General features: G+C 39.1%; 2 protein-coding genes across 5 annotated transcripts in view; both read left to right on the top strand.

Annotated features, from left to right (window-relative positions):
* The window catches only part of LOC122571077 (connectin-like), a 348,033-nt gene extending 328,007 nt beyond the window's left edge, over window positions 1–20,026 (top strand). For all 4 annotated transcript variants that reach the window (XM_043734336.1, XM_043734335.1, XM_043734338.1 and 1 more), the window contains 3 exons: window positions 5,716–5,901; window positions 8,571–8,695; window positions 10,842–20,026. In XM_043734336.1, coding sequence (XP_043590271.1) covers window positions 5,716–5,901; window positions 8,571–8,695; window positions 10,842–11,090 — 560 coding nt within the window. In that variant the 3' untranslated portion in view covers window positions 11,091–20,026. The remainder of the gene's footprint in view (window positions 1–5,715; window positions 5,902–8,570; window positions 8,696–10,841) is intronic.
* Window positions 20,027–21,181: 1,155 nt separating this feature from the next.
* Window positions 21,182–21,359, top strand: part of LOC122571079 (ammonium transporter Rh type A) — a 43,908-nt gene continuing 43,730 nt past the window's right edge. Inside the window, exon 1 of the mRNA XM_043734343.1 lies at window positions 21,182–21,309. The gene's annotated coding sequence lies outside the window, so the exon portion shown is untranslated. The remainder of the gene's footprint in view (window positions 21,310–21,359) is intronic.

Here is a 21,359-nt window from a genome sequence, read left to right on the forward strand (position 1 = left end):
TTTCTCTACGGCATCTTGCGTAGTGGAAGACTCTTCTCCTGGATGATATCGCTGATTGAAAGCGGTTTGTGCCGTTCGATGCACTACAAAACCGTCTAGAACGAATACAAGCATTGGTAAGTAAAGATTCAAGCTAAAGTAAAGCACACCGAAACGAATAAAAGCATGGAAAAATCGCAGATCTTAGGAAAATCTCAACGATATTCTTCGTTTCTTTTGTTTCTTCGTTTTCTTCGATTTTTAATACGTTTACGAATTCCGTATTTCGCTGTTTGATCAATGAGAATTTCTAGCGAGCATTTTCTAGGAAAATTTCAAAGGTTTTTCTTCATAGCTTTAGAATTACTTTTGGAGATGTTTTCAGCAGCGAAGAGTTTATTGGGATTTTGTCGGATCGGTAGGACTTTTAAAAGAATTTTTCGAACGGTTCACAGGTGCTACTGAAAGAAGTAATTTTCTGAGTAGTAGCTTTGTTTGTTCCATTTCCTTTCCTTTTTTTCCTTTTTTTTTTTCTTTTTTAGACATGCTCTATCTTCCGGGATTATCGAGTCAATGCTTTAAAGTTGCTTTTAGAAATACACACCTGCTTGGAAATGGTTTACAAGATTGAAGTTTAATCTTTTGAACAATTGATATTTGAAAATGAAATGCTGTCGCGTATTCGCCCAGTCTTACGAATAATTTCTCAATAAGCCACTCATTTTCTCTGGTTTCTTTTTCCGCTTACCTTGTCTACGTCTATCGCGAGGGAAAATACACACAACCCACGGAGAAAATATTTGCGACAGCTCAGAGGAGGAAAAAGTAGCTACGGAACACTCTGCACCCTTTTGATCCTTCAGCCCTCGTCTCGGAATTTCGTCCGGACATTGTCAACTCGATTGAAAATAATTGCAAAGTTCTCGTTCTCGTCGAAGATCGCTCGGACAGCGTATGAAAGAATTCTAAGACGTCGCTAGAAATTATCCGTTGTCTTTTACGCAATAATTTTCCCTCTTTTTCCTTTCCATTCGAACGATTTCCGGCGAAAATGTTCGCCTTGAATAAGTAAAAATAGCAGGACGCGCGTCGTTTCTCTGTAACTTTCTTGCAATTCGAAAATTCGAACGGTGATTCGAGCATAATTGAACTCTGTATGCGAACCAAGCGAAAACGTTGAAAATCGAAAGATTGGCTCGTTTGATACCGTAAATTTCCTGTATATAATCGACGCGGCTTCCGGCGGAAAATTATTCGATAGGCACGCTGTTAAATGTCGCTATTAAATCTGCGTGCAACGATGAAGTGGTCGCGTTCAAACAGCTATCCTGTTTCATTTTCAGCTCGTTTCGAACCGTTGAATAAATTTTGATTACCACGTCTTGGTATGGAACGCGTGGCTACCGATAATCGCCGATAAAACGATTCGGCAGAATTTTCCTCTTCACCGACAAAGGAAATTGAGAAGAACACGTACCCGTGGATTTTGAAATATTAGAAAAATTCAACTTCGATTTCTTGCTTGCCGATTCGGATTTTAATAAAATTGAATAATTTGAATAAAAGGAATGATCGAGCGCGGCGAGAAAATACTGATTACAAACGTGACGAAATAATGTACGATACGAATATTTACGAGATAAACTAAAAACTAAAAACCATCTCTCTTCGTTCTTAATAAATTCTTTGCACAAAAGGCGAACCTACACGCTGTAGCAATTTCATCGGCAGCGCACAACGGACAAATCACGGCAAAAATACTTAGAATGCAGGCAATAACCGTCAAGCGGGGAAGCAGCGTTGCCCGTACGAAGAAAACACGAAAACGAGCCACGAGATTTAACCCTATACAAGTTCATGCTCGAAGGGAGACAACTTATTCAATTTTGTCGCTCATCCGGAAACGTCCCTATTCTGACCTGTATTTTCCTTGATTCCGCGATGAATCAGGCAGGATCGCGTTCCAGCAAACGAGATCCGTCCTCCAGATCTCTTTATACTATTTCGTTATTCTTTCACAAGTCGAGCCCACGAGTTCGCTTGTTTCGCCAGGTTGGCCTTTCAATTTTCAGCGCACTATCCCGCTAACACAACGCGAGGTACTAGAAAATGTCGTCCATGAAAGATGCAGGAAGAACGAGTAGAGAGCAACGAGCTCTGTCGTTCTACTCCTCGTTTGTAACTCGTCGCTGGACCAGCCAACGGAAGCAATCAGCGACGATAATATCATTTCACCTACCTCGAGACGAATTTCTATGCTAATTCCACCTCCATCCAGCGAATTTCGATCGCTTGCATTTTTTAAATATTCCTAGACGCGCTGTTTTCTTGATATTGTCAGATATTTCTACAGTTTTCTCGATCTTGTCTCTTCTTCAATTTATATTCTTTGTGGAAGATACGAAATATTTGAAAGCTACAGTTCTTTTTCCGTTTCCATTCGTGAAAAATTCTTATTTCGTAAGTATAGAAAAAGTATAAAGCCTCTTAAGAGTCGTTAGAATTGTCAATTCAAAGGCTGCTGATATCGAAGTACCAAAACTAGAATTTTCACCATTTTATCTTCTTATATAGCCTTTTCGCAGCTAGGTTCTCTATATTTGGTGATCGGTGACTGTTTTACCAATTAATGAAAATATTTCTATTCGTTTTTTCTATTTGTTAAAAAATCTTATTTAGATAGGGCGCTTGTTTCGCCGTAGAAGGTAAGATTCGTTTGCGTAAGACTCTACATAAATCATTCTTTCCTTTACAAAATCCTGATAAATAGGTTCGAAGCTGTGCCTCTTTCGACACTTTATTTTCACGGAATCCTTAACTTTTTTATTTACGAGATTGCCTTCTTTATTTCGACGAGCTCGTGGACATTGTAAATTTAGCGAACGTTCTGTTTCCTTAAGAGTTTTACCTCTTTCCTTGAAAGTTATCTCTTTGTAGAAAGTTTCAGAAACCTGCGGGAAATGTTCGTAGGAATATGAAAAAATGGGATATTGCTCAGAAATAAATTTTACAGTATCTGTGGTAAATAAAGACGACCGATTCTAATAATTTGATTTTTCAATGCGATTTTGCAAAAAAATTGCGATCCGATCGCGTTACGATAATTGTCACGCGTGTACTTGAATCTCTGGGAAAAATTTCCGCAAGAATGGCAGCCGGTGAAAAACTTGCAAAAAATTTCCATTTTTTTTTCACGATTTCATTATTTTTTGATCCGTGAAAAAGTAATCCGGAGGAACGAGACTTTAATAAAGAATACAAAAGTTGCCATTTCCTCGTCGCAATTCCATCATTCTAATCCCCTGTACAAAAATAAACGAAATGAACGAAATAAACAAAAAGCCTGGTAAAAGATTAGAAAACTCTTATTTTCTATCCTACAACTCCGCTATTCTCTGTGACTTTCTGAAAAAATTGCATCGTAACATTTTTGTTCACTCTTACAGGTACCAATACATCTCGTTGCCTGTCAAATTTTAAAAAATCTGACGGACAACAAACGATAGTTTCATCCTTCTCCTCTTACTGTGGTCTCGTCGTTCCAAAAAATGAGATTCGACGATTTCTACTGTTGTCTCCTTCAAAAGAGTAGCTAGCGAGGTTGCAGACACGTGAACTTAAACGGATGTATCGCGAGACCGAGCCACGTAACAATGAAAGTACGATAAATGGAGATTAAAGGGACAGAGACGGTTGTCTTGGCTCGTCTTCAGTCACCGCTTCTGCTGTTATTATGAGTCATTATGAGCTTCAAAGCTGGAATATGGAACAAGTTACTATATACGCGACTCGCTCTCATTGTTTCGAGGGCCGCTTTAAAATAATTGCTAAGCGCCATTGTCCACGCAACAATCGCCACGCTCGTATCCATTACATTCACAGAAGCGAGGTGTTGTCTTGCGCTAATCCTTCTTCACTGAATTCGAAAATGAAACGACCAACTTTAATAGCATTCTTTCTTCCTTCGCTCTTCGCCGCGGCGGTGGGGAGAGGAGAAGAAAAAAAAAAGCGGAGAAGAAAAGATATCGACGCTACTCTCCCGTAAATGACAATGAATTTTCTGTAATTTCGTAGCTGCTCTCCGGGGAATCGCGTATTCTGTGCGTTTCACGGGTGCAGGTACAGAATGCCCGAAAAATTAATCCTTTCCTTTGTTTTTTAATAACTTGTAACGTTGTATTGGGAATTTGTTACGATGTTTCTCTCTCTTTCTCTCTCTCTCTCTCTCTCTCTCTCTCTATACAGATGCACTGGAGATTTGATATTTCTCGTGTGTATATTTTTCGCATGGAACATTTTTCCAGTGTATTTATCAAAATCGAGAAATCAATAGATACACGAAAGGGAACAAAATGGAAAATAAAAGGTAAAAAAATGAGATGAAAACTGTATTCGAAGGTCGTATTTTTCGCAGGATTATTTTCATCGGAGGATTTTGTTATCTCTTAATTTCATATAAATTTCATGGCTGTCTGAATCGGCAAGGTTTTCTCGCGATTCTCAGACAACATGAAAGCATTTCCAACACTCGTGGGAAGCGAAAACAAATAGAACTCATTAAAATGGGCCGAGGGAATCGCGTGTAATCGGCGAAACTCCTGGCGAGCCGAACTTCGCTATGGAAATTCCACAAGAGTGGCGAACATAAAGAAGCTCTTAGAGGTAGAACGCGTGCAAAGTCGAAAAGCCGGTCTCTAGTCGGCTTTTCGTTCCTCGTGTCCGGTTGTATATGGACGACACACCGCAATCGCATGAATTTCTGAGGACCACAGGGGACAAAATTCTGGAGAAGCTTCCCCTCTGCTAGGAATGTATTATTAAACAATTAATTACAATGGTCAGCACGCGGTCTCCCATCCCTTGTAGCCCAGCCAGATCATTCTTGAATTATTTCAGCGCAGACAGTTGCAACTCTTCGTCGCTGAATTACGATGTTGCCACGTATTCGAATTAACATAGCAACGAACGGTATTTTCGCCGAGAATATTTTATTTCATTTCATTTCTTGAGTATCCTCTTAAAAGGGAAAAGTATACATAAATTTTACATCTAAATTAACTGTTACGTGCAATTCGATGGATCTAATAGGGTTCTTCGAGTCTTTAGAATCAACGTAGTATTCATTTCCCGATAAATAAATACACCAACTTTAATTTCCAACTAAGGAAACTAACAAGATTCTTCGGCTGCTTGTATTCTCTGATAGTATCGATATATTCTCGATTTGTTGTATTTTTTTCCTCTGAAATCTTGTACCTTTCCATTCCACTGGATATTATTGGGTTGGCAACTAAGTGATTGCGGATTTTGTCAAAACCACCTAATGACATTCATTATGGTCATATTTGAAAAGTTTCTTTCGTTTTATAAGGAAATAATAGGCGCACAATGCTTTTGTCTTATATTAGTTTATTGAATTATGCACGACCATGATAATAGAAATATAACGAAATGGATCATACCTAATTCAATAAAATAATATAAAACAGAAATTGTTGCTCATCTGTTATCACCTTATGAAACGAAAGAAACTTTCCGGACAACCTAATACTATTACCAAAGGTAGGATAATTGTAAAAGCTCGTTGGTAATATTATTAAATTTCTCCATGAAATCCGAGTATTCCCGAACTTCCTCTAGCATTTCTGCGTCCTTTTCCAATGAACGACAGCGTGGAAACACGTTAAGACGAGGGTCCATCTAATCAAACATCCACCGCCGGTGTCTCGGTTTCAGGCAATAAACTGATCTGCGACTGCAAGCTGGCATGGATCTGGGGCCTGAGGAACGAAACGAAGAACGTAAAGCTGCGGGAGTCCCTGGAGGAGCTCACTTGCTTCCTGGAGAGCAATAACGCAACGCTGAAGATCAACAACGACGACCTCGAATGGAACGAAGCGCTCGAAATTGCACGGAACTCAGGTAGGTTCAAGGTGCTTACACCCTTTTCGTTTCTACTGTCTGCCCGTTCAATTTTCTTGGACATTCCTGATGGCTGGCCAGATTTTCGTCTTAGACCCACTTGTTCCGTTAGAACTATGTAACAGCGTTGATGAAGTTTTACGACGTTGCGAGTCACGCGTTGATAGCATTAATGCAGATATTCGGCAATGGCGAAACAAGAAAGCGAGAAGTTTGTGATAAAATAGCGAGTAATAAAGCAAAGTAACAAAATGAAGAAAATGTTGGAGAGGTGAGTTTTACGAATCGCGAGTCGCGTAATAAATTAGATAAGATGTTGCGAGTAAATTTTATAACGTCGATACAAGTTGAGGTAAAGTCGAGTAAATTTGTACAAGAAAAGTCTACCTATGCATTTTGTAAATGTAACAGTGAGCCTTTTCTCAGATAGTAGCACGAGAATGAAACGCGTGACGTAATTGAAAACACGGCGAACACGCGTGAATCACACTTTACGATCCCGTTATTCGCATTCGGATGTTAATCTTTCGTCATTCAAAATACTATCTTTCATCGTGAAGAAAAAAGCGTCGAGGACAGTGGGCTGAATTCGTCCAAGTGCATTTCCCTCATTGTAACGAATGAATAAGGCTTGCTTCTTGGGATCTTCCATTGTCCGCTAGGATAGCTCCTTTCCCTACATTGTTTTCGCAGTTCATGGTAAACGTTACTTCGTACCGAATGTTTGGATCGAGTTCGGATTGTCTGAGTTATAGAAGAAGAGATATTTTAACCATCTCGTTGGCCGAATTTATTTCGATTTACCAACAATTAAAAAGAAAAACTTTGACCAATTTCTCGTAGTAAAAATACATCTGCTCGAATCTAGTTTCGTGGATGCTTTAGATTAAAGCGCACAATATTTTTATCGTTAAACGGAAAAAAGGAAATATTATTTTACGAAACTATCGGAACGCGATACGTGTACCGTGTATAGGTGGATTTTTAATCGATACATGCAAAAAGGAAAAAAAATCTCTTCTGTTTATTAGCCACTTTGTGCAAAATTGAATCGCAAGAACACCTGTTTCACGTTACAGTTTCTTTCAATTGGTCCAAAGTCTGCCGGAATATTAACCTTTATAACGACCAGCCATAACGTAAATCACGAATCCATTAAATTCATTTATTTTGCTGGTGCGTCACGTTTGCCATTACTGCCAGATACGAATAAAGGCTCGAAAAATAAAATGAAATGCAAGAAAAAAAGAGCGAAAACCGCTTGGAGACAAAGGAGCTTTCGTTTCATTGTAAACCATATCGACGAATAATATTATATTAAATTTTGTTCCATTGTTTCGTTGCACCTAGTACCCGCATTACATCCCACAGGATAAAATTTCATAAAACAAATATTTTGTAATAATTCCCTGTGTCTCGGCGATATCATCTGAGGGCTAAAAATTAGTTGAATTAATTGAATTTGTTGGAATACAACGATATTACGCATACAGACACCTACACAGGCATTTGAACAGGACATTTACACAGGTCATACTCACTACTGTAGAGAGAGTGGGGTTGAAAATCTTTAAGGGACCATGGGTCACTACCTACATTCAGTCTGAGAGTAACTGGCCAACTGTCAACAATTCATAACACTCACTTATATTTTAAATACATTTGGTTCTGTAATTCTGTTTAATAAATATCAGCTGATATTATTTCAACATAAACATTGTGTCTTCCACAGATTATTTATCTTAACTTTAAATTCCAACAGAATTAATGACAAAATTTAATGTCCAGGGCATAAAATTACGGTTAAAAGCGAACGCTAAACAAATTAATTAACGTTCGAAATATCGAGGGAAATTTTGCAATTTCGTTGTTCGTCTCTGCAATCTAATTTTTCAGAATTAAATTACAACGTTTTTTCGTTCAATGGTCAAATTCACCGTCGTACGAAATCTTTAATAATCCAGCCGATGCTTGGACTTACCGATATCTAGAACGTTTAATCAGTACCCGACCAATAAAATAGAATTTCCGATATTCCACTCGTTGTTAGAGACCTTCGGTATTTCGAATTTCAAATTCTCTGTTCGATAATCGAATCCTTCAAAAGGAATATTTGGTATCGGTTTAATTGATCGATATTCCTCGAGAGCATTTCAATTTCCTAGCAATCGGTTACAAATGAAAATGTAGTTATTCTCTTTAAAAGCTGACAGGCAAATTATACGTCGTTCAAAATGGAAATACAGAAAATTAACGTAACAGTAGGCGCGCATAAATTAAAAGAAAAGAAAAAAAGATATCGCGGATATCGAAATTTTCATATTTCTAATAAGTAGACGATTTTTTCACAATGAGAACCATGATCGTCCTTTAATTTTCCTTCTACTACACTTTCAACGACATTCTTTCCATTTTTGCTAAAATGAACAAAGAAAGGGATCCTAAGATTCTCGCGACGACAGTCATGCGGACCACGTTGTACGTCCTTTTTTAAACAAAAAGTTCCCGTTTTATTTCGCTTTATCTACGGCACGTCAAGCCGTTTTCTCATCTCTATTTCATTTCGCGATATAGAAGACCAAGGTAGGAAACAGCAACAATCTAGAACGCATTTTCGACGACTGCTCGATATGCATTTTGTTCGAATTTTCGATTCTCTGCTGTTACAGAGGAATATCGCACCGGGAGCTTGAGAGACGGCAGCATCGAGGACGACGACGCCTACTTGGGCGACGAATACGAGAGCAAAGATGGATACGAGGATTCTTCCTCGAATTCCGATTTTCAGCCAAAGGTAAGATATACGTTTACCTTCTATATTTTTCTTCCTGCCATCGAAGGGAACGGGATCAATTTCGCCCCAATTCCATCACCACGTTTCTTCGAATCTGTCGCTGAATTAAGGGACATTATATTTTATGTTACGTTCATCGCGCCTGGCATGATAATATCGCGTATCACCTAATATTTGTCTACAATTTCTACAACGTCTTTTTTCTTCGTTTTTGATATTCGCGAATATTTCCCTGTCGATACCCAGTATTAGGTTGTCCGTAAAGTGTCTTTCTTTCGCAAACGTGTTCTTTACAACGGCACACCTTCGTACAAACGTGAAACCAAGTCTGTGAAATGTTTATCTCAACAGAACGAAATGGATCGTACGTAATTCGACAAAATAATCTGTGAAATGTGTCTGTGAAATGTTTATCTCAACAGAACGAAATGGATCGTACGTAATTCGACAAAATAATGTAAAACAAAAAACGTTGTGCGTCTATTATTTCCTCGTAAAGCGAAAGAAACTTTTCGGACAAGCTAATATTTGAAGGGAATCTTCGATTTTACACCACACCGTTTACCCGTCGTGCATTTAAGCGAACAAAGTGTTACGTCGATCCAATGTCGATTGGAATTTCAGTAACCTGATTTTATTTTTATTTTATTTTATATTATTTTACGTACGAACAGATATCTATACTGTAAGCAAAACCTACACATCGTGCAAGTGTCGCGGCAGAAGATTTTCAAATTGCTTTAATCGCATATCCAAGTGTCGCGATAAAACGTATCGGATGTTCGAGAGACGAGCGAGCAAATTAAAAAATGTAGAAAAATCGTCTGGAATTTGACGAAACGCTGCATACCGCCGACATGGGCGCGAAACACTGTCTGGTTATGAAACGCTGTTATAAAGTTTCTTATCACGAAGGGACCTTTGGTTTCGCCGGTTTTTTCGACGTGCTCGGAATTTCTCGGAGACTATTTTTTATTTAAATGTCCAACGGAAGCATAGGGTGCGGACAAGCTGACCAGGCATGACGATATTTCGGAAAAACCACAAGTAAAGTCAACACTTTATTCGAAATGGCGTAACTTATTTTTCTGCGTGACGGGAGGCATTTATTTATTCGTGCTGCTCTTCTTTTTATCTTTTAATAAAAATATATCGCGCCATAAAGTTTCAAGCGAACAATTTAACAAACTGTGAAATTTGTTTAACGAAACGCCGCATTGTATTTTTATATACAATTAAAACTGGCCAAAGCACTCGGCCACGTTTTTCGTCCCTCGATTTATTCTCAAAATATGTACGCATCGACTCACTTGTCAAAATAATGCCGCGGCTAAAGTTTTAATTCGTCCGTTCGTTTTCAGCGGATAAAAATTTCGAACCATCGAATGTTTCTCACGTTGCGTTTAGTTGCGCCCGAAATGAAAAAAGGCTTTATGAATCGAGAACGAAGGGTAAACGTGTGGTGTGCATCAGCGTTTCACGTATAAACTTAATTTCTAACAAGATTCGAAAAGAAGTATCGAAATATCATTTATTCGTATTTACAAAATAAGCAAAAAGTAAGAGAGGAAGAGCAAGAAGCGGCGAAAGTTTTATCAATTGCGCCAACTTTCTCGATACCAGTCTCTTGCATAGTTTCCAGCAATACTTTCGAAGAAGGCGAGAAACTGCAACCAACATCGTTCGAATTCCATACAGTCGTAAGGAAATGTTATTTGCACAAATAGAAATTCTAACACTGTCGTAGGAATTTTATTTTTATTTTATTATTGATAGACTCAATTGTCTAATCGTAAAAATATTCCTCAAAAAAAAAAAAAAAGAAAAAGAAACAAGAAAACGTTAATCAAAAGAAGGTACGTTGGTAAAAACCGTAACTTGGATAATTCTTTCGTCAAGATGGAATAACTTAATCTCGCGAAACGCTTAGAACAAGTTCGCGGAACACCGGTTACTGAACCACTGGTATATAGCAACGCGTGACGATGAGCGATAGAGAGCACTAATTCCCTTACCCAGTGTCGTCTCGCTAATCATCTTTCCAGCTCTGCACAGTGCTTTAATTTAAGCTTACAAGAATATCACTTCACCCTGGAACCGCAGCCATCCCCGACTAAAACACCCTTCTTCGTGAATACTGTTACAGGTGCAGATGGTGGAGGGTAAACTGTGCTACGTGAAGAACCTATTCGACTTGAAACTAGAAGAGCTGCCGTGCCCGGAGCCCTCGAGGGAGGATTTAATGGCGTCCGAACAACCTTCGAGTCGCCATGAGAATGCTCGTGTCGGCTCCTCGGGTTCCATATGGTTTTCGTCTTCGCCTGACCTCGTTCGCCTCGACCTGTCCGTCCTCCTATGCTCTCTGCTCCTGTTTCTGTCGGTTCTGTTCACGTAGAAGCGGCTATGTTCGCCGGACGGCCCAGCAAACAGATCGGAAAGACGGCCCGTGCACGAGGACGAGGACGGTTCTCGCTATTCCGAAACATAAGAGCGTACATAATCGAATCGCGCGAGGTGTATATGTGTGTGTATCGTCGCGTGCGTTCTCACCGGTGTTCTCCAAGGTTTGACGCGTCTCGAGCGATCCTTCTTGCCGAGGAATTTTTATTTTCTCACTTCGAACAAGCTTTCTCCGCCGTCGTCGTTTGGCAAGATAGATTTTATGGATATTCGCAGAGTATTTGGTATTCTTCCGGTGGAAGGAATTCGTTGTAGCAAGGATCGTGGGCTGAAGGTTACTATCTCGCCAAATTTGAGCTTTGGCGCGAGATCAAGCGACGTATCGGACTTCTGAAATTTTTAACGATGAGAATAATCTGGTTGACAACGTTCCTCGATGGGACGAAGCGAGTTCCAACCCTTGCGAAATTTATGGCCAACGAAGGAGCAATCGATGCGAGGTTTTACTCTACAAGTTTAGGAATTACGTATTCCAACATTTTTCGAGTTTCAATTTCAAGAAGCCTTTATGTTTCTAAATTGCAACAAAGGCTCGGACAACTCCACGATCCATAGTCTTCTTCTAAAAATGAAAGAACAATCAATCTGGTATGCCAAACGTTACGTATCTCGATCGATCTCCTCTTTCCACCGCTATCCGCAAAATCTAACTAAACCAATGAAACTTACAAGCGTGAGAACTTGAACACGATGAAACGGACGAGTCGAGAAACGTCGATCGTCAGTTTCAACCAACAAGAAGCCGAGGTGAGTGATAGGAACTCCGAGGCGACGACGAGCGAAACATCAATTTGGCTCTTCTCGTAAATGAAGAAGCGTTCAAGTCGCGTCACAACCGTCCCGGAACGATCGACGGATCGTTCGCGAGACTGGATTCCACCTACGCACGGTGAGAAGAATTTTGAAGCGCGTGCTGTCGGACGTGGACGAGACTCGAATCGGATTTATCGAGCGCGATCTCGCGAGATGACACGGAGTACGCTTGGAATATAATATATGTATCTTCGAGGGGAAAAACACGTTCGATTCACGTTTTTCTACGCACGGACTCGTTATCGCCGCGTACGTTTACAGGCTGCTTAACCAGCTGGCACTTTTCAGTGACCATTTTGTATTATTGACTTTTCGACGTACTTTTATTCTCCATAATGGAGTCCCTTTTTCGAACGATCGATTATTAAATATAAACTCGTGTTTTTCGCGCGACTTTTTCATTAGCTCGCTCGATTATAGAGAACGTTTGTACATAATTGGTCGGGAATAGTCTTCGTGTGCTTTATGGCCGATCTTTCGTATCCTTTCCTCGGTTTTTTCTCGGTGTCAAGATTTATTATCGGTCGGGAAGGTGTCGGGAAAATCGAGGGATTCGAAGGAAAATTGGTACAGGTGATAAAACGCCCTTAACCGATAAGAAAACCCTCTCGAGGCTCGATGTTTCGTGGGTCGTAGAAAGAAGTTCTTCTTAATAATCGATAACAGTAGATATAAATCTTGTCTAGAATTTATGTAAGTAGAACGTAGGATTAGTATCGATGATTATGATTTAGTTGATTAACCCTTTTAGCGATTTTACTCCGTTTACTGTTCTTTTTCTATTCTACACGTTTACCGCGGAAGGAACAGCCTTTCTCAGGAAGAATGGGAAAAATGTCTTCGAAAACTATCAATAAGTAAATTACAGACTGGATTATTGATTACGTAGATATCTAATTTCGACTAATTTCCATCGGATGATCAATCAACGATAACTTAACAACATTAATTGGATATAAATTCGCAAATGGAAATGGGAATCCGCGATCGGGTTGCAATCGACGAAATTACAGCCTCTGATGAACTTCCACTGATACCTGTTCATTTGATCAATCACAGAGTACCCCTTATTAATTAATTCAATTACATATCATCAAAGAATTCGAAACTGCCTCTTTCAATTCTGTCGTACTTTCAGATTTTCACCGAACGCTTTTTTACGATTAAAATCCACGAAAATCGTTTTATCCGCGATGCAATCTTTCCTATATTAGATTCTAGCAGGATAAAGAGGAAAAAGACGGACAAGAGAAAATAAGAAATATCGATATCACGTAATTTCCAACATTGAAAGAGTTACCATATATTTCCAATTAACCAAATATATATCGAACGTATCTAAAATCGTCGATATCTCCAATCGCTTAAAATATTACCACAAATATTCTCAAGCTAAACTTTTTAAATATATCGTGAACGTTTATGATACTTGTATGTATTTTTCGATTCGCACGAAGACTATTCCAACCGAGTCTGATTCATCGTTGCTTAAATCTACATACACATATACGTGCGCACACAGAGACACATGTACACATGTAAGATTGTTTCCACGAGTTGGCAATTTCTGGCCAGCCGCGTCCTCGCGAGGCTCTCGGAAGTTCGACGGGAACGGAAGTTGACCGAGGAGACGATCCACCCGAAGCTTAGTCAATTCCCCGTGCAATCGCGTCGGTTTTATCGTTGTGGATCAGTCTCCACTCCCTTACTCTCTCTCTCTCTCTCTCCCTCTCTCTCTCCCTCTCTCTCTCTCTCTCTATCTGTAAACGCACAAAATCCCCTGGAAAACCGCAACGGTAGATCCATCTCGATATGTAGAAACGATTATCGAACACTGTTAACGTTTCTCTGGATTGCTTCAGAGATAGTTTTAGAGACAGTTTGACGCTAGTTTGACGCTAGTTGATAGCGTTGGACTTTGATGTAAAATTGTAACGACGCTGGAGGAGGAATGGGGACAATCTGATCTCGTAATTGTCTCACAAATTCATTTGCGACAAATGCGAAATCTTGTATTTTTATTTTTAGTAGCGAGATAGGTCTGCAATAGAATGAGAATCGGTATTTAGTTGAAATTTAGGTCTACAGAAATGCTGACGCTAATATGGAATTTGCAAGCTGCAAGAGAAAGGACGATTGAAATTCGACCATTTTTTGGAAATGCTGAAATAGGTTTCGAATAGGAGACGAAAGATATTTGTTGGAAATTGAAACATAGATTTACAGAGACGTTAATTAAAACGGCATTGCTTGTGGTATGAAATTACAAACGATACTGGAGGAAGGCTAGAAAAGAGTGGATCGTGACTGGGAAATTTATTTCTGGCATAAAGATGGAATACAGTTGCGACGGCTGCTTTATAGATCACGCGGTCAAATCAGCGTAGAAAAGGGAAAAAACAGATGTTTGATCGTCAATTTCTTTCATAATCGATTAAGAAGTTGTAACAGAAGTAAAAATACTTGTCCGATTATTTGAATCTATTGTACAATATTAGCGAAATTACGAATAGTAATGGAGATTTTGGTGGAGATTTAGGTGCGAGTTTCTAACCACCTGTTTCGGATTAACCGAAACTGACCCGGAAAATGAGATTTCGCTATCGATTTATCACCTCTACCCCAAAACTAAACCTAACACAGACCTAATTTAAACCTCATTCATTAACCTGCGTTTCGCCAAAGTGAAATACGAACTAGCTTTTTAATTACTTCCAACCTATCTCTCGAATTTAAGATATATTAATCTATCGTTTGCTAAAAGAAAAAAGAAGAAAAATATCGACGATGAAAGCTAATAAAATGATTCGTATCTGTGAAAAAATCGGTGTGGAATACTCGGCAATCGGAAAAATTCGTCATACGTTTCCAAAGAGGTCGCAGTCTCTGAAAGCTTTCGAGCGCAAATCCGCCCATCTGGAAACATCGGTTCCTCGCGATCGAGCTAAAAATTTCGCGCTCGAGGACGCGTATTCCTCCTCCAGCTGCATAATTCGCAGCAGCAAGGACGAATCGAATTGCCCAAGTGAATCGTGTTTCGAGAGCATCGCGCGGTTTCGCGACATCCAATGAATAAATTAGCACAGTCTCGAGTTATCACAGGGCAGAGGATGATCCGGCAAATCCTTCGTCTCCGTAGCTAGCTTAATTACGCCGCTAATTGAACGTCAGACAATCGAGAGAAAGAAGGAAGGAGCGAGTGAACTGATCGTTCGCGACGATATCACACAGCGAATCGTCTTTTCTTTTCTTTTAGAGCCGCGGAGAGCAAACGAGACGATAAAAGAACGAAACGCGCGACGGTCGAAAGAAACGGCTATAGTTTCTTATTGTACGATAGAGAAGCTGCGTTCTAGATTGGACGAGTTAGGTACCTGTGTTTTGCTTCTCGACCGACCCCTCAGTGCCATCCCTTAGCTGTTAACTTATTAATCGTAGAGATTAGGTTTTATCGAGGTTCGAACGAGCAGGATAGTTCGGTTAGGATTTTATCAGCAAGTTTCTGCGTTTTGGGAAAATCGCAGGGAAATTGGTGGCAGTGGAGTTTCGATCATCCCGCGTTTCGAATTATAAATTCTTGGAAAGTTGTGAATTTTGGAGAAACAGCGAAATACTGAAATTGTTGAGGGAACGAGCGAACGTTGAACGATAATTTATCTTTGCATTTCTGAAGATAAAAATCGCTGAGATTGAAATTTTCGTCGTCCTTGCTTTCGAATGAAACTTTTCTAGAGATTTACGTTGCGAAAGAGGGAAATCGTTCGGGCGAATATCTGACAACTTATCTCGCTGTTATTTTAATACTTTTATTATTTATTTAGCTGCATGTTTTTAGGATTTGCGAAAATTAGTATTAACAGATGATGTTGGTAGCTTAACTGCGTTAGTAAAATATCAGCGTGAAATTCTATATGAATAAAGTTACGTAAGTAAACAATCATGGTATCGAAAATTTGAGTCACGCGCGTTGCACTTTGTCAACGGATTAATCGGCTTTGCGTAACGGGAGCCAGCTCACACAATCGACATTGTTTACCCAATCCATATTCGTTGGATCGATGGTCTTTTTCGCTTTGTTCTAAAAAGAAAAGCCGGACGAACAATTTTATATCGAAACCTATAAAACTGGTCACTCGATAAAACTTGCAAAAGCTTCTATATTTACGAAATACCGTTTTGGAAGGTTCGACCATAGAATTTACTTCCTTCGATCGCTCAAATAAACAACGAAAGATACAAATATCGTTCACATCTACCATCCACTCATTTATTATCGCACGATCGTGAAAATTCTCCAGACAGAAATTAAAATCTAATCTTTAATTCTTAATTCTATTCGAATGATAATTCGATCCTACAATAGTCCGCATCTCCGAGCTTATTCGATCGCAAAATTTCTCCCATCGATATATGTTTGCTGCATTGTTAAGAAAACACAAAACTAAGGGCGACAGGTGACAAAAGGATGTCGAAACTCGATTCTCCCGCCGGTTGATCTCAACGACTTTCCCAAAAAATGCGGAAGAATCGTCTGATACGGTATAATAAGCGTACGTCTAAGTTCTCCTTCTAATCCTACGTTTGCGTTAATTTAAAGCGTCTGTCTACCAAGAAACTAAACGAGAAAGTCGAGGATTTACGCGCACGAATGAAACGAAATTGAAAAGCAACGTAAAGCTTCGTATTGTGCTTTATCTTTCATTTTTTCCCCCTAAAGGTAGCCCGCGCGTCGCTTTTATCGTAACGCGAAACGATCGAAGATAAAATGGCGTGTAGGGTCGAAAGGAACAATCGAAACGACGAGCACCCCTTGATAACGGCGGACGAACGATTGATAACGTGGAGTATCGCTTGCCCCGCGCGATCTAGAGAAAGAAAGTAGAAAAATGGAGAATTATCGATGATGTTGAGATTGTTTGTCATAGTATATGCGTTATCATATATATAGTATCGCGATATATAGTATATGAATGGTCGGACTGCAAAATGACCTTGGCTGCAGAGGATGGGATTGGTGAGTTGATGGAGAAAATTCGATTATAGCGCGCACTGAAAACAAGCCTCGATCCATTAAGGGACAACGTTGCATTTACACGTCGTTTTTCCGTCAATTTACGTTGTTGCGTTCCGGTGTTTTCAACATCGAAGTTGCGAACCGAGATACGAAAAATTTATTTCGTCCTATCTACGATGAAATATATGTAGGCCATAGAACCTTACGAGGGTCGAGCAAGTCAGAAATCTTCGCGACTTACGTACAGAGATCCGATTTTCGTACTTTTACGAATTATCTATCATTGTGATAGACGCTTCTCTGTCTATGTCAGACAAAGTGTTTAAATTATTCGACTATTTCAAGATTCGATTATTTCAAGATCTCATTCGATATCATTCCTTAATCGATGTTGATCCTTAATCGGTTGATCGAGCAACGTGTAGAAAACGGAACGTAGATTCTGAAGGAACAACCATTTTTTCTATTCTTCTTCTACTTCCCGGTATTATAAAGGAGGGGAAATGGAGCGCGAGACGAGATGAGAAAATTTGAGGAACGTTCTTTTCTTTTCTCTTTTTACTCTTCTTCCTTCTTTTCCATTTTTCTCTTTTTTTTTTTTTTTTTGCAGACTTGGAAGAAAATAATTTAAGACAAATGATTTAGATGAAAAAGTTTGAGGTAGACGAACTGGATTCTTTTACTAGGGACGATCTTGAGATTGGGACGAGCGAGCGAAGCTGCTGGGTAACGAAAGGATTGGGGGATTTGACCGACTAAGATCGAATGAAAAATACGTTTTCTCGGAGATTTCTTGAGAAAGAGATTCGGTAGAATTCAAGGCGACGCTGAGGACAACACGTAGCATCGAGCGAATCAAAATTGAACAATGGCGAGTCAAATCTTTAGGCATTAGAAGATAATTAAAATTGGCAAACGTGAACGAGAGCAAATGGTAGAAGCGGTGGTGTCTGTGAAACGAAACTGATCGCTCTATTCGATATATTCGATCAATCTCAAGATCCTCTTGCCAACGTAGCATCAGTCACAAGACCTAAGTGTACGAAGTTCCATAAATGAGTTTCCTGGTTTCTCGTCTTGGACCGCGTCGTCTTACCCTAATCCAATTCTTTCTCATTGTCATTGTTCTTCGCCGACTTCATTGTATATCGTCATCCATGCGTCCTGCACGAATGGCATTTTGTGGCACGACGTCTGTTGTCGATGGAGACGCACGCACGCGTACGAAGGGAGACAAAAGAGATACAACAAAACGAAGCTAAAACAAAAGTAAACGAAAATGAAAAACGAAGAGACGAATAAAATTGTGTACCAGACGGGGCTGTCGCGTGCGCCACGTTATTTCAAAAAAAAAAAAAAAAAAAGAGAAAAGAAGAAAGGAATTACCAACTATTAAAGATTGCGGATATTTATGCAAATCCATATTTTTATTCGTCCGATTGAAAATGAATTATTAACAGAACTAAGGACAGATCTGTTTCGCCTAGTAATTACTTAATAATAATTACGTTACGTATTACTATCATTATCAATCGACCGTGAATGTTTTATATATTTGCGCACGTTATGTTTTTATATAATTTTATATTTTTTCATAAATGCATAAAAATCCGCAGTTTACCAGTAACGAGAAAGTTAAAGGAAAATCCCATGAACGCACCGATAGCCGATTTCCCATGTTTCACGTGTGCGTGGAGCGTTCTCGCTCGAATCGAGGATATAAAAGATGTTCTAGAAAACGTTCCGAGTTTTTTCAATGATTCTCGATGAGCATAGGATATAAAAGAAAAGGAAAAAAAAACGATATCTTCTAAGCTAGGCTTAAGTACGATTCTGTCTAAAAGAAAAATAACAAAAAGGTCTGTCTATCTGTCCCCCTCTCTCTCTCTCTCTTTCTCTGTCTCTCTCCCTGTCTCCCCCTCTCTCGCTCTCTTTCACACGAATATAAGACACACGTACATACATATACATCCATACGTTACACACAGTCACAAAACATACGAATTCTCTGGAAAAAAAATATTAAGCTCGTAGGTAAACCAAAGATAAGGAAAGTTCGGTGTTAGTCGTTAGGAAAGCTCATTAACACAACCGGATATTCATCGTCCGCCTTTGATCGATCACGTCTTTTAAAAGCAGAATTAATACTCGAGTCATTACCGAGGAGCTGTAGAGCCAATCGCTCTAAAATCGCTCCGATCAGAGAGAAAAGAAATTAAAATGTGAAAGATATAAGAGAATATAGTATAAGCACGTTCGATTCTTGTATTGTATTTAAATGAGAGGAGGGGCCATTTTAAACGTCGTCGAGCGAACGACGACGATGCGGTCCCCCGTTTTTTAGCCGTAAGATCGTACGAATCTTGTTTCCGTTTCGTATTACTAAGAAAGAAAAGAAAATATTATTCGACGAAACACAGCGAAACTTTACGATTCGTGATCGAAATCGTGTGAATTTCGGTTTCCGTATCATCAACACGGAAGAAAGAAATTATTCAACGACGAGATACAGCGCAATCGTGCGAGTTTCGTTTAGTTTCGTATTGTGTAAAAATAAAATAAAGAAAAAAAAAAACAGAAAAGAAAGGAAGAAGAAAACTGTTTAACGAGAAACACAGCGAAATTTTGTGACTTCCGTATTTTTTCTTTTTTTCTTTTTTCTTTCGTTACGCGTAAGTAATTACGGCGATTGTCGTTGTTTCTATTTAAAAAGAGGATAAAACGCGGAGACGATCAGACGCCGAATTCTCGCAAATCGTGTCGTACGTGTGTATGTATACGGCACACGAGATCGTCATCGATACTTTTGCCGTCATGTGTCACCATCATATACACCTGTCCAAGGAGAGTAAGTACGCACGTACGTATGGGTTCTTTCTCACACCGAGTGATTCTAATTTTTAAGCTAACACACGAGCGTGAGTGCGCTACGATATAAGTTCTAAGGTTTTGAATATTATACTACTTATGAATTCACTGTCAAGCCGTAATATGTATTATATGTTCTTTTGTAAGATCTAAACGATAAATAAATAAATCGTCGAGAAAGAAGAACGTTGCGAAATGTATATCTTTGCCTGCTGGAATACCGATTACCTTCGAGAATGAGAACATCATTTCCAAAAACATGTTTCGATAACTTTTCCAGTTATTATCCTTCGTCCGTCTATCTATGAACTTTACTCATTATCTTGCTACTTATGGCCGAAGCAAAATATTATTTTTACCTTTTCTACGTTGTGTTTGCTCGCCTTTGTTATCTCGACAAAATTTCATTTCATTAGAATATCTCCAACAAGAGGGACATCGACGTTTTTAATTTTTATTTACAATTAAAAAAGCTTTATAGATACACGTATATATCATAAAATATTACGATAGGATAGAATCGATTTTTAAAACTTAACGCGCGACAGCAAAATCAGTTGTTCATGAAATTCTATTAACCTACGCGTTTTTAAATTTACTATTAACTCGTACATTTATACATTGTTGCTCTAAATTGACAAAGATGTCTGGATTCTTACGAGCTTTGCCTTTCCTGGTTATTGCATTTCCTGCTTTGTAATTTCCTTTTTTAAGACCGAGCAAATATTAAACGGAAGCAATTTAACGAGATCAAAGGTTGTCAGTGGCTTGATAAGAATCGAAGCGGAAAACTGGAATACGAGACCACCATGGGATACGTCTCTTCCTTTTTCACTGCCATTTCAGATACATTAGAAGGCAAATAAATAATGAAATTAGTAAATCGTACGTGATTCTATAGTCTGTTTATCCTACGACAAACGTGCATTCGCTAATTCCATGTCTGATGCGCATTTAAGTGGCATATTTATTCCTTGAATTACGCGACTAATTTCGAAATAATGGTAACACGTTAAATCTATAGCATTTTTGTTCAACCTCGTTAAAATATCTTGAAAATTCTTCGTTCTCGGTTCTTATCTATTACTATTTTTATTCCCTTGATTTTTTGATTCCTACATAATGTTTATATTTTTATTTAAATGCCCATGTATTATACGCGACTTTTTATCGGTTAAAAAGACATTTTAGCTTTAACTTGGCAAACTCTGAAACACGCGATAATCGACTTTCTGCGACTCGAGCGAAGCTGTCCTGATTTTAGCTGCTCGTCGCAATACATAATCGTCTGAGTATACACGATCACCCATCGATTCGTGTTGCAACGCAAATCGATCGCGTGTCATCCGTCGGCATTGAACGACTGTTTGCTCCGAGTACGTGCTTGTCCGTGTTCGAGAGAACAAGCCAACGATTTCGTGCGATACCATCGATCTTGGCGAAAGTTTCTCCGGAAAAGGTACACCTTGATTTACCCGAATTTTTCAACTTATTCTCCCTCATAAATCT

The sequence above is a fragment of the Bombus pyrosoma genome, linkage group LG9 (genome assembly GCF_014825855.1).
Source record: "Bombus pyrosoma isolate SC7728 linkage group LG9, ASM1482585v1, whole genome shotgun sequence".
Lineage (NCBI taxonomy): Eukaryota > Metazoa > Arthropoda > Insecta > Hymenoptera > Apidae > Bombus > Bombus pyrosoma.